At 42.6% G+C, this 14,158-nt stretch overlaps 1 protein-coding gene across 1 annotated transcript in view; it reads left to right on the top strand.

Annotated features, from left to right (window-relative positions):
• Window positions 1-11,029, top strand: part of UIMC1 (ubiquitin interaction motif containing 1) — a 91,031-nt gene extending 80,002 nt beyond the window's left edge. The window contains exons 12-16 of the mRNA XM_087816436.1: window positions 2,213-2,291; window positions 5,090-5,261; window positions 7,325-7,388; window positions 8,400-8,442; window positions 8,982-11,029. Of these exons, the coding sequence (XP_087672562.1) occupies window positions 2,213-2,291; window positions 5,090-5,261; window positions 7,325-7,388; window positions 8,400-8,442; window positions 8,982-9,192 (569 nt within the window). The 3' untranslated portion in view covers window positions 9,193-11,029. The remainder of the gene's footprint in view (window positions 1-2,212; window positions 2,292-5,089; window positions 5,262-7,324; window positions 7,389-8,399; window positions 8,443-8,981) is intronic.
• Window positions 11,030-14,158: the final 3,129 nt, after the last annotated feature.

Here is a 14,158-nt window from a genome sequence, read left to right as displayed (position 1 = left end):
ATAGAATTAGCATGTAGTTCCCAGCCATCTGCAAATCTCTCCCCTCAGATTCTTTTCTACTTGCCCACTTACCACTTACTACTTTTTCTCTTCCCACCCTTTACCCTCTTATTTCCCTGGAGAGGCAGCCTGCTCTTGGAGAAGAACATGTGCTTCTTTAAAGTCAGACTTGTGTTGCATTCCATGGTGGTGGTTTTTTTGGTTTGTTTTAGCTTTGTGATCTTGATCAGGTTACTTAATATTTCATCATCTATAAAATATAGATAATGATATATGCCTTGTAGGGTTTTGTTCTAAGGATTGAGATTATGTTTATAAAGTCCCTGGTACAGAGCAGGTCCTCATAAAACAAGAGCTCTTTTCTCCCCCTTGAATCCATTGCTGTGATTTAATTTGGCAAATATTTAATAGTGTCTAATATGTGCTAGATTCTGAGGATGCTGAAGAGATCAAAACAAAACTCAGGATCTCTAAATTCAGAAAGTTGCATGGTGTAGAAAGGAGATGGACATACGAACAAATAACAGGAATGTGCTAAGTGCAATAGCGATATATATAAAGTGCTAGAAGCAATTAATTTTTTTCCAGCCCTGTCTGTAGAGTGGTTTCCAAGTATTTGTTTTGGAAAAAATACTTGGTAGTCAAGATGGGGGACAAATGGAAAGAGAGAAAGAAAAAAACAACCCTTAAAAGTTTCTGTAATATGTGAGGTGCCAACCTTTTAAGAATTGATTTCAGCAAGGCCCTTGATAAAATCTCTCATGAAGTCCGTGTACATAAGATGGAAAAATGTGGACTGGCTGATAGAATAGAAGGAGGACTTGAAGGTGGCTAATACAACTATGTCCAGGATATTTTTTCTCCTGTAGTACTTTATTTTTACTTATAAAATCTCTGTGTTGAAAGGAACCTAAGAAATAGATTGCCTACTCTCTCTGTATTCTGCTCTTTTTCTCCCTTTTAATTTTAATTCAACTGTACAGAAAGCATGTAGTGAAAAACATACCTCCTTCCTCTTCCAGCCCCCAAGGGTTCCTGTCATTCTCCCCAGAGACCAACACTGTTAATAGTTACTTGTGTGTATGATCTTGTTTTATTATGCCTCTATCTTTACACTTGGTGTTATAGTTATTTGAGTGTATATGCTGTTTCCCTTAATACATTGTAAGCTCCTTAGGAGCAAGAACCCCACCTCATAATCTCCCCAAATTACTTGCACATTGAAGATTCTTTATAAATATTTGCTTGGTTAAGTATTTAAAGGCAACTTGGACTAGGGAGCAGAAGACAGGCTCCTCTGGTAACATTCTATAGTTTTCTGTCTTTGGCCATATCCATTACAATCATTTTCCCCCCAGTGACTTGGATGAAGATGTAGAGATGCTTGTCATATATGCAGATGACACAAAGCTGGAAAAGAGAGCTAATAACATTAGATGACACAATCAAGATTGCAGATGAACTTGATAGGCTGGAATGTTCACCTGAAAAGAAAAGGGACAGCCCTGGCCGGTGTGGCTCGGTTGGTTGGGTGTCGTCCCAAGCACCAAAGGTTGCCGGTTTGATTCCTGGTCAAGGGTACATGTCTGGGTAGTGGGTATGCAGGAGACAGCTCATCAATGTTATGCTCTCACATTGATGTTTCTCTCTTTCTCTTCCTCTCCCTTCCCCTCTCTCTAAAAATAAGTTACTAAAAAAAAAAAAAGAACAGGGACAAATATAAAGTTCTGTGTTTAAGGGGGGGAAATACCTAACAATGTGGTTACCCAAGTATAGAATTAGGAGATATGTCTTGATAACATTTTATTTGAAGATGACTTGAGGGGGTAAGAGATGGACCTTAATTGCCTTTAAGTTCAATTGAAGTCAGTCAGAATTTGGTTGGAAAAGTATAAATCTCTCCCTCAGGTACTGCAGGTTGGGGAGTACACAAAAACCTGCCTTGGTGTGGACTAGGTCTTTAGGTCTCATGGCAAATAGGGGATAAGTAGATCTCATTAGCAAATATGGGCATATCTTGTGGCTGGCAGTTTCAGTACATACGATACAGGCATTACTCTCTGTACTAGAAAGGCAGAGGTTTCTCAGACAGTGCCCATCTCCCAGTGGAATAGGATTTTAAACTTTGCCTCTTATACATTTTGTCTTTTATATTCAGAGTCTACTGCAGACTAACAGTTTTTCTTCTCCTTTTTTCTTTTTTTGTTGAAAGTGTTGACTTGGAGACAAATAGAGGCCCAGAGCAAGAGCGACAGTGGGACAGCTGCCCAGACTTCCCTGGACATTGAGAAGTAAGTTCAGTGTTCAGGGAGCTCGTGTTTAACATACCATTGCTTGGACCAAAAAGACCAATTCTTCTCTTATCCTGGGTTTCTTTGGCCTGCCAATCAGTTTGTTGCTTGGATGCCTGAATTTCTTTTTCTTATTCCCAGTTTATGTCGGTGTATGTGGCCTCTGTATATCCCTTTTTATTACCTTAAAAAATCCTGCTACCCACTCCACTTCCACATTGCTCTTAACTTTGGAATCAGAGCATAAGGGAAAACAGTAAAGCTAAATTTCAACATATCAGTAGTGGTTTAGGTTACAGTGATTTAGTAGAATACAAGAAAGCAAGAAAATGTGTCACACTTAAACCAAATTAGGGATGCTGAGTTGTATTACTAATGTCTGCAACTTCAGTTTTGTTTAACAATATCTGTCAAAATAAACTCATTCCTTATAACTTAAAATGTGTGTGTGTAATAGTTTATTATGTACAGTTAATCCCACTGTTTTGGCTGCATTAAACTAATTTTGAAATTAAAAAAATTTTTCTTTGAATTTGCATATTGGTGTTCGGTGCTTTTGGGAAGCAGGGAGCTATTTTGAGATATAATGGTAACAGAAGTTGAGTTGCAAAAGGTTGGGCAATATGAAAGACTTCCTTGAGTTGTGGTTGCAGCTTGGCTAAGAAAGCACATTCTAAGGGGTTGGGTTTGAGTGGTGTCTCCCAAAAGTAAAGACATTACCAACAATGCATTAGAGCAGTTAGTCATTAGGCAGAAACGTTTATCTTTGAAACACAGATTTAGACCCTAAATTTTAGAGTTGCCTTCCCTAATCCAGTTGAGTGGAGTTATCACTTGCTCCTTTTGGAATCACTGTCGTGTGGACATTCCTCTAGGACTGTATTCATCACAGTGTATTGCAGTAATTTTGTTTTGTTCATTTTTGACATTCCTGTTTCCCTTGCTAGGCTGTTAGTTATTTGAAGGCAGATACTTGCCTTCATTCATGCTTTATTCCCCAGCATCTAATAAAATGTGTCTGAGACAGCAACAACAATACCTATTTGTTTAGCACCTAATACTGTGTACCAGCTACCGTGCTAGGTGCTTTATTTACTGATTTACTGTATAACTCACAATAACTGGTAAGGTAGTTACTCTTTTTTTCTTTTCTTTTTTTTAAATAAACTGAAGAGAAATTGTAAGTAACTGGTTGAGATCATGAGGGCAGAACTGACAAAGCCTACCTGACTTACGCTCCTTCCCTAGTGATACCGTCTCTCACATAGTAGGAGATTAATAAATGTTTTTTGCATTAAGTGATAAATAAATACACTGGTCTGCATTCCTCATAAGGAAGAGTTTTACTTGCATTCTTCCAGATGATTAATATTTTAAAGACCTCCAGAGAAATTCCTCCTTAGAGGCAATCCAAATCTCCCTTGCTGTAGTAATTGAGTAGTAACGGCCAGAAAGAGAAGTCTAAGGTAAGGTAGCAAACTTTGGAAAGTTTTCTGTAGCTTCTTAAAACTAAGATGATCTTATGAGTCGTGCAGACCTGGCTTCTGACAATTATTAGCTATAGGACCTTGAGAAAAGTCCCTTCTTTTTTTAAAATATATCTTTATTGATTTCAGAGAGAGGAAGGGAGAGGGAGAGAGAGAGATAGAAACATCAATGATGAGAGAGCCATTGATCGAGCCCGCAACCCGGGCATGTGCCCTGACCGGAAATCGAACCCCGATCGCCTGGATCCCAGGTCGACGCTCAACCGCTGAGCCACACCCGGCCGGGCGAAAAGTACCTTCTTAATAGGGCTGGAGAATTAGTTGGCAAATTGTGTTTGAAGCACCTTCCACCATTATTAAATAATAAATGTTCATTTTCTTCCTTTGTCTCCAGTGATTCCATTTTCACCGATGTCCAATAAGCCTTACCTCAAGGACACAATTTCCTCTCCACAAACTCAACTGTTACAAAAAGATAAAAATAATTATGGGTGCCCTGGCCAGTTTGCTCAGTGGTTGGAGTGTCAGCCCTTGGACCGAAGGGTCTCGGGTTTGAGTCCAGCCAACAGCATGTACCTTGGTTGCAGGCTTGATCTCCAGCTCTGGTCGGAGCCTGTGTGGGAGGCAACTGATGGATGTGTCTCCCTCACATCAATGTCTCTCTCTCTCTCTCTCCCCCTTCCACTCTTCTCTCTCTCTCTCCCTTCTACTCTCTCTGAAAAGCAATGGAGAGAATGTCCTTGGGTGAGGATTAAAAAACCCCACAACTGTGTGTATGAAATTATGCAGAAGCCTCTGGCAGAACCACATGCTTTTGGTAACTTCCTAGTTGATGTTGCAGGTTGTAGAATTAAGGAAGTTGGCATATGGACAGACTTGATTTACTAATCAGACAAGTTCATCTACCCTGGTGAAACTGTCATCTTGATTTAATGCTATTGGTGCTCCCTTTTCTGTCTAAATTTTAACTTCCCTTTGAAAAAACTATTACACTTAATTTCAGAAGAGTTTGACAGAATATTTTATGTCTGAAGAGCAATCAGCATTGTTTGAGATAGTTAAAAGTGCTGATTTTATTACCATCCCACTGCTGCAACAGCAGGGTACAGAGAAACAGCCAGGGAAGACCACTAATCACTCAGTCCTTTTGATTGTCATCGGGTTAGTTTTATTGGCGGTCCTGCTGAGCAAATCTGCATTGGTTGACATGTCTCTTCCACAGAATAACTTTGAGATGTAAAAACACAATTTGAGACAGTGGCAAAAGCAAATCTTAAAACTGCTTTCCCCCTCTTCCTTCTGATTGGCTAGGAATGAGAAGTGTTATCTCTGTAAATCCTTGGTCCCATTCAAAGAGTACCAGTGTCATGTAGAGTCCTGTCTCCAGCTTGCAAGGGATGACCAAAGAGCTGGGCCTGCGGAGAGCGGGAGAGTCTACTCAGCTGTGCAGGGGAAGCAGCGGCAGTGGCTGAGGAAACCAAAGGTATGTGGAGGGTTTTAACAGGAGAGGCTACCTGACCACCTACAGTTCTGTTCTGGGCTTTTTCTCCCCTCCTTTTCTCTCTTGTTTTCTTCTGTTTATCTTGAAACAAGATTTGTGCTTAAAAAAATTTTTTTTTCTTTTAATTAAAAATAATATATGTGCATTGTAGAAAATATGGGAAATGTTTCTTTTAAGTATGAAGATATTGAATATAAACTATAATTGAAAAAATAAAATAAATTTTAAAAGTATGAGGAATCAGGAGATATTATCAACCATAATTTCTTCCAATCTTTTTTCTATGTATTTTTAATGTAGTTGGCACCATACTGTGTGTGTGTGTGTATACACTTAACATTGTAGCATAAACACCTTCCTTGTTGTTTTGTTGTTGTTGTTGTTAATCCTCACCTGAGGAAAGTTTTTTCTATTGCTTTTCAGACACAGTGGAAGAGAGAGAGAAAGAGAAAGATCAAGAGAGAAAGATCGATGTGAGAGAGAAACATCGATTGGTTGCCTCCCGAACGTGCTTTGACCTGGGCTGGGGATTGAGCCTGTAATCGAGATATGTGCCCTTGACCTGGAATCAAACCTGAGACCTTTCAGTCCTCAGGCTGGCACTAACCACTGAGCCAAACCGGCTAGGGCTCTTGGTTTGTTTGTTTATTTATTTATTTATTTAAATAAATCTTTATTGATTTCAGAGAGAGGAAGGGAGAGAGACAGAGATAGAAACATCAATGATGAGAGAGTCATTGATTGGCTGCCTCCTGCACGCCCCCCTTGCTTGGGATCGAGCCTGCAACCTGGGCATGTGCCCTGACTGGGAATTGAACCCCGATTGCCTGGATCCTAGGTCGATGCTCAACCTCTGAGCCACGCCCGGCCGGGTGCTCTTGGTTTATTTTTAAACTATTTTTAAAAATTGCTCTTAATGTTTGTATCACACAGTCACTTATTCATTCTCATTATTGGACACTCAGGTTCTTTCCGGTTCTGTATTATAAGACTGTGTTTAAAGTATTAATCAGTCTTTATACCACTGATTCTTTTTTTTTTTTTTTTAATGTTTTTATTGATTTCTAGAGAGAGAGGAAGGGAGAGGGAGAGAGGCAGAAACATCAATGAGGGAGAAACATCAACATCTATTGGCTGCCCCCTGCTGGGAACCAAGCCCGAAGCCCCGGCATGTGCCCTGACTGGAAATCAACTGGTGACCTCTTGGTGCCTTGGTCAATGCTCAACCACTGAGCCACACCAACCGGGCTGATTATTTTCTTAGAATAGATTTCCTGAAGTGGAACTCTTAGGGCAGTGGATATAAACATTTAAAAATCTTGTGAAACATACTGTCAAGTTGCTTTCCAGAAAGGTTATCCAGTCATACCCCACTGCCAATATGCGAGATCAGCTCTCTTGAACGCTTTGTGTACATGGCCTAGGAAGCTGTTGGGTCTGGCCCCTGGTTGCAGGGAAGATGAATGTGCTTTCTGGGCTTTGTGATTAGAGATTAGGAAGAGCAAGTCTTGGCTTAGGGATCAGAGATAAAACAGCAGCTCCATATTCTAGGCTTACTCACACAGCAGTCACTGTACACTAAGATAAAGAAGCCATTATCTGTCATGACAGAAGAAAGGGACCCCTGTATGAATGGGGTGGTTTGTGGTAGTGATTTGGAGTTGAGTTTTATAGATATGTGCTTATACCATAGAGCCAGTTTATTATTCTGATTACTTCCCCTAGAAGTTACCTCAAAACCGTTATTTTCTATTTTAAACCTCTCCAAATCTGTTATAGGTCAAAGGCTACTGTTGTTTAATATGATCTTGGTGGATTAATTTTCCTTCACTCATATCCATTCTTGGATAATATTGGCATAAAGATGTATTCTCTTCATCATGGTTTGTGTTTTTACTTGTGTACCTTCATTTATTAGAAAGCAAAAGACTTGCCTCTTCACATCTTTCTTCTGGAGACAGGTGTGATTTAGGCTAAGAAAGTTGTATTTTAGATTTTCTGCTATGCGGTAACCCTTCCCTTTCATCTATTTATCTCTGTCACAGGAGAAAGGCCGCAATGAAGGCCGACTCCTCAGTCTCTTGGAACAATCTGAGCACAGGACTGCAGGTGAGGACCCCAGGACCAGTTTTCTGGGCTTTTGGCTACGGCTTTCCAGTGAAAAGAACCACTGCCAACTCCTTATTTGTTGGAGTTATGTAGGTACACATTTGACCTAAGTTGCTGGCCTTTGAGATTCAGTTCAGGTCATCTCTCCCTGAGGAAAATGGGGAGATACCCTGTCTTATTCATCATGTATTTCATTTCAGGTTTTGTAAAGCTTAAACTTTTAGGACTGCCTGTTGAGCTGGGAAAATACATTTCCAGATGACAGGGCAATGATACAAGTCCCAAGTACCTTCTAAAGGAACAGCATGGGAAATCAGGCATGCCGACGTTACTGCCTCCTCCTAATGTTTTGTGCTTCATTCATATGTTACCTTTAGCTTAGTGTACTAACTTATGCTCCTGAGGGTTTGTAGGAAGTAACTCTGTCTCTTTGTGCCTAGTAATTAGGAGCAGTAGAGTAGATTGGTTACGAGCATTGTATAGAGTTAGTAGTACCAACTTCACAGATTGCAAGGATTATATCTAGCAAAGCTCCAAACATACTCCCTGGCACGAGTAGGCCCTTGATAAATGTTAGCTGCTGTTATTACTGTGGTGGTTATTAGTTGCTATTGTTAAAATTCACTAGATGCAGATGGACGAGGAACTTTTGGGTAACCATTTCTGATGACTATAAAAAGGCAGCCTCTCTGAGCTGCCTCTCATGTCCTGCTGCCTCTAGATCAACAGGTTGTCATTCTCTGCAGGTGGCAGATTTCCCTTGGCAATTCCTTGTTCCTCAAGTCCAGATTTGAAGGAGATTTTATTCAGAGGTTGTTCACCTCAGTACTTCTGCAGCTGAGTCTGTTGGATCCTAAATGCTCACATTCCATTCATCTGGGGATTGAGGAACTGAGCTACATGGATAGGCCTGATGAAAAGCAGTGTCCAGAATACAGGAAGCACATGATCAGTGAGAAGTGCTATGAGTACAACACTACTAACATTATTACTTTTTCTCTCCTATCACAGATGCAGAGATGAAGAACAAGTCTTCAGAAACAGTGGCCTTCAGGTGAATTGGGGTGTGCATTGAAGTGTGGCTGTCAGCAGTTCTAGACAAGTGCAGGCCTGGTCCTGGCTTCTGTGTATAGTGTGATATTCAAAATGTTGAAGGTAGAAATCACTGTGGACCTCTCTCTGCATACCTCTGTGACACCCCCCCCCCCCCCCCCCATATCTTGCCTAAGAATTGAATAGTAGCTCAGTTCACCTATGGTGTTAAAACAAGTAGAGCAAAAGCTATTTCTTATTCCTTTCCACCTCTCTGTCCCCACCCAACTCTGCTGTTCTGACTTGGATTTCAAGCAGCTGGGAATTTGGGTCTGAATCCTCATTCTCTCACTGCCCAACTGTGTGGCTTTAAGGTATATGATTTACCTGGTGTCCTCATTTGTAAAAGGGGAATGGTATTACTTATCTGGTTGGATGATTACAAAGATTATGTGAATTAATAATATATGTAAAAGCCCCTGCTACAATGCATGACGCATGCTTAGTGCTTATTATTAGTAGGTGTATATTGAATTCTGAATTTGTTCCCCTTCTTTCTAGGGTACCCTCACCGGGGATGGAAGAAGCAGGCTGCAGCAGAGACATGCAGAGTTCCCTTGCACATCTTGACTTAAATGAGTCTCCCATCAAGTCTTTTGTTTCCATTTCAGAAGCCACAGATTGCTTAGTGGACTTTAAAAAGCAGTTTACTGTCCGGCCAGGTAGCCGGACACGGTCCAAAGCAGGCCGAGGAAGGAGGAGAAAATCCTGAATTTCTAGGGTCCGAAGGTTGACAAAACCATTAGCAGTAGGGATGGACCATGGTCATTAAGCTTTAGTGGCCCCCAGTTCATTGTTGAGCAAGTTTTGATACTACAGTTTCCACCACTCAGCATTCTGGTTTTTGTGTTTTCTATGATCTATACAAACAACTGTGTATAGTATTCTGTTTTATAACAGCTTGTTTGAATTCATTATAGTTAAAAGAAAATTTAAATATATTTATCTATGTATGAAATCTTATTTCAGTGAGATGGAGGTCTTCCTTTTTTCCCTCTGTGTTACAGGGTTTTGGGTGGGGATATTTTAATTGTGGGGCCAGTTCTCGGACTCATAATTACATGTTTCTGAATGAATTTTTTTACTGGTCTTTGATAACTGTCTATATTCACTGGATGTGTAGTGTACAACACCAAACATTGTGTGGTTATTCCCTTGACTTTTTCTGACACCATTCTGCAAGGGGCCAGGGCACTGAATTCTATTCTTTATCCTGCTATCCCTACTGGTAGTTCAATGACCTGTTACTTCATTTCGTTGCCTCACCCAGTTAAGAATTCTTAGCCAGCCCTGGCTGGGTGGCTCAGTTAGTTGGAGTGTCGTCCCGTGCACCAAAACGTTGCAGATTGGATTCTTGGCCAGGGTACATCCCTAGGTTGTGAGTTTGATTCCCAGTCAGGGACATGTACGGGAGACAACCAATTGCTATTTCTCTGTCACATCAACATCAATGTTTCTCTTTTTTCCCTTCCTTTCTCTACACATATCCCCAAGTGAGGATTAAAAAAGAAAAAAAAAAGAATTCCCAGCCAGAGCATAGGACCTTTGAGGGATATGTCCTGCCATTCTTTCCAGGAATTTGTAAGTGAGCACTCTGTTTTTAGTTACTTCCTATGCAATTATTTTCTTTCCTAGTTTAACCACTGGAGATGCCAGGCATATTCACTATTAAAACCACAATTGGTTCTCTTGTTGTCAGAGGTCACAGCAGTAACAGGAAATAGGTTCTATTTCAGTACATTAGTAGAAAGTGCACATTCTCAGTCACATTGCCCAGGAGCTTCCAGAGCAGAACAGAGATGTGGTCTGTTGTCAGTGCATGAGCAGTCTTGGAGGGTGTTGGATGGCAGAAGGACTATCTGAAGATGACCAAACAAGGATGTTAGAAAAGCTAGCTTTGGCCCAATCTGATTTGAAGATGTAATGAAAAACTGTGGGAGGTGGTTGGTGAACAGGAAAGGCTCCTGGGACAGGATAAACAGGGACATAGTCAGACTCTCCTAACTTCTGATTTATCAAGTCCAAAGTTACCTTTTCCTTTATTTTAAAATGAAAATGAGGTGTGTGTGAGACTGGGGAGCTCAGAGATAGCTAGGATGGAAGGCGCAGCATAGGCCTTTAAGGAAGGCACTGTTTCCTGTCTGGGTGCCTTGCACGCAAGACCTTTCAGTTAGAAGGCGGGATGGCTGGCTCACTGTCCATTCCTTCCATGCCTTGGTGTTGGATGGCACTCACGGTGAGGCCAGCATCACATAATACCAGTTATTTTTTGAGCAACTACTATGGTTCAGGCAGTGTATGTACCTTCATTTAATCCTCACAGCAGTCCTGTGAGGTAGGTATTATCCTCCCCAAGTTTCAGATGAGGAAACAAAGGCTGAGAACAAATAAAGCCACTTATTGTCGATGGCAGTGATACTCCAGTGCCCCTCCTCTTGACTCCTAAAGAAAATGCTATATTTTGACTCTAGTATTATTTTCCTTCTAATGAAAATTAGTTTATCAATTATGTCCCATCAGCTTAACTCTCACTAGTCTTCTCATTAAATAGCAATTTATTGGAGGTGTTCTACAAGTAGGAGATAGTATGTTATCTTTTGCCTAAAGATAAGAAACAGGAAAGGGCTGATTCCACAAAGTGAATTATTTAGCTTAAAACTGAGCAGTCTACTAGAACATGAGTCAGTGGCAAGTTGTTGGAGGAGGGTGTAGATAAGCAGGACCGGCGACAACAAGCTTTTTGTTAGTTAATGGGATTGGGGAAACAGCCACTTCCTCAGTTCCCCTTCCCCATCCCCCACTATTTTTGGTAAAGGCTGCTTGTCTGTCTTATCACCCCTCCTCCACTGGTGGTCCTGTGGGAGGGGCATTGCTGAGCCAGTGCGGAGACAAAGTCACTGGAAAGAATGTCATACCAACCTGAGTCTGAACTCCTGCTTCTGATATAAGTTAACCTTTCTGAGATCTAGTACCCTTGCCATAAAATGGGAAAAAAATCTTACAGTGTTCTCAGGGTTAAGATAATGTGTATGAAGGCATAGTATCTGTCACATATAACGTGATGCTAGTTTTGTATGTCATAAATAGTGTTACAGTGAGAGGTGGAAAAGCCAGAGAGAGGGGTGGGGTGCAGGGAGAGGAGGAAACAGCTCTTAGAGGAGTGAGCCATCTACCTTAGCTCCATCAGCCACTAGCCTTCCACAGCAAGCTCAAACCCTGGGTATCTAGAGCTCTCCAAGGGGCCCTGGTGGGTTTTTTGCTTTTTCCAAGATGAGAATCACCTGTTCTTGTGTTGCCAACTCGTGGAGATCTAGGAAGCTCCGTGAACTTCACAAGTGGTTGCCATAAATTGGGAAAGAGAGGAGACTTTTCTGTGTTAGGCATTATGATTGTTATTTCCTCTTATCCCTCTAATAGCAGAGGCAGTGCCTTGCCCATTTCCCCTGGGTACTCACCATTCTAGTGCATACCACACATGGTCCTATTGCAAGAACCTTTGACTCTGCCGTAGCACTCTTCTAGGCTTGTGTGGCACAGGCTGGTTGAGCCAGGTAATTAGGGCCCCCAAAGCAGCCCTCAGCCAGTGCAAGATGAAAGTTGGATAAATACCACAGCTTCCTCACCTCTCATGTGAGTGCATTTTAACCAGCTCCCTGTAGGGCTTAGCTCTCAGCAGCAACTTGATTACATACGCTCATTGGCTTCCTTCCCTTCCTACTTCACTGTCAACTCCCCTGTCAGTGCTTCCTATATCAGGGCCGGGGCTAGCCCGCACTCTTGGGTTCACGTAAGGGTGAGGTTGACACTTTTGTGAACTCGAGGGCCTCTGGAAATTCTGTAGCAGGGCACCTTACATGCATCATCCTAATCCCAGCCCTGGCCTGGATAGCTTCCCAGTTAAGCTGTTTGCACTCAAATTTCATCTAATTCTGGGGAACCCAAACTAAGGCAAATGCTATGGAGAAATTAGTCTCCATGTTTTACACACAAACTGAGGCTCAGAGAAGTGAAGAAATATGCCTAAGGTCCTACAGCTGGTAAATGGGATGGTATTTGAACCCAGGTCTGTCTGACAGCAGAGCAAATGCTCTCTCTACTTCACATACTACCTCCTACCTTTTCCGTTGAGTCACAAAACAGTGGAGATTTCAGATTTGGATGGGCTCCTTCCCACCTGTGAGTCAGGGCGGCTTTGGCCCTAAGTTGATTTAGCAGGTAGAGACCAGCGGAAGGGGAAGGCAGGTAGTGCTAGGTGGATAGTAGTACCAGTGGGAAGATGGAAGCATGTGTAAACCTAGTGGAAAGGCCACTGAAACCATAGGCACTAGGAAGGCAGGAAGAGGTTACTAATTTCCTCTCAGTTTCAAAAGCCCTGGACTATTGAGGTTGTGGGAGGGCTCAATTTAACAAAAATTAACATACTTATACCTTGTCTGGTCTAGAACTGGGTCCCACAGCTCTAAAGATGAATGAGAAGCATATACTTGGAGCCCACAGTTGTCAGTGCAACGATGGGAGAAAATCCAAGACACTATGGGATCCATAGGCCACTGGGGTTAGGGCCAGGAGGAGTTTATAGGGGAAGCATCGAGCATCGGGCGGTGACTGAAGTGTGATTTAAAGGTGGAAAGGCTGGAAAGGGCAAAGAGGGAGTCATCCCAGAGAGATCAGCATGAACAAAGACCTAAGAGTAAAGCAGCTTGATGGATGTAAAAGCTGCAAGGCACAACCTGGCATGGAGGGAACTGTGGGGAGCTTATTGAGTCTGTTGGCCTTGTTGCGGGACACTGCCTGCTGTGAGAAGCAAGCCTGGGGGCAGCTCAGAGCAGGGAGGGTCTGGCTCCTAGCCCAGCAGTAGTACTCTGGCTGTGGCCCACCTTTCCTCCCCATTTCTTAGTTCCTTCTGGACAGCTGGAGATTGGCACTAAGGGGCTGAGAGAGCCTTGTCAGGATTTGTCCTTCCCCTTGTTGGTCAGTGGCCATCTGGTGTCTGAAGAGGACTGCTGGCCACTGCTGTGCTTCTTGCTACAGCCAGGATTGTCAGCTGTTCACAGACCTCAAGTCCAGGTTGCCTCCTCCCTCCAAAGGCCCTGACATAGACCTTCCCTGACACTTAGCCTAGGGTTCTGGGACTCCTGCTCCTGGGGAGATGGACATAAGATTTCCAGAAACAGACGAGGAGCCCTGCATTGCTTGTCAGGGGCATATCTTCACTCTGGCTCGGGACTGCAGACTGGCTGTCAGCATGAATCACAGCTGGGCCTTTCACATTCAGTTCCATGTTCTCCTCTCCCAACTGAACAAAGACGAACTCCAGGCTAGGCAGGGCACTGTCATGGATGACTGTCCTCTCCACTTCCAGCCCTGAGTTTCCTGCCTTTCGGGGCCTGATTGGTACCCAGTGAACTATGCAGCAGGGCTGATGTCTGGCATTTCCAGGCCCAGTCAGTGCCAAAACTCATACAAAAGCTACTGTCCCTGGTCTCCATCATCCTGTTGTCATGTGGAAGTCATGTACTATCTGTGGATAACGGTAGGGTTACTGCTGATGAGGTAGCCTGCAGTTTTAATTTTTTAAAATATTTATTGATTTCAGAGAGAGGAAGGGAGATGGAGAGAGAGAGAGAAACATCAATGATGAGTCAGCATTGTTTGGCTGCCTCCTGCCCCCCCCCCCC

Source organism: Miniopterus natalensis, chromosome 4 (assembly GCF_054644295.1).
Source record: "Miniopterus natalensis isolate mMinNat1 chromosome 4, mMinNat1.hap1, whole genome shotgun sequence".
In the NCBI taxonomy this organism is placed as follows: Eukaryota; Metazoa; Chordata; class Mammalia; order Chiroptera; family Miniopteridae; genus Miniopterus; species Miniopterus natalensis.
Note: the sequence above shows the minus strand (reverse complement) of the source record. Positions and strands in the feature narration are given on the sequence as shown.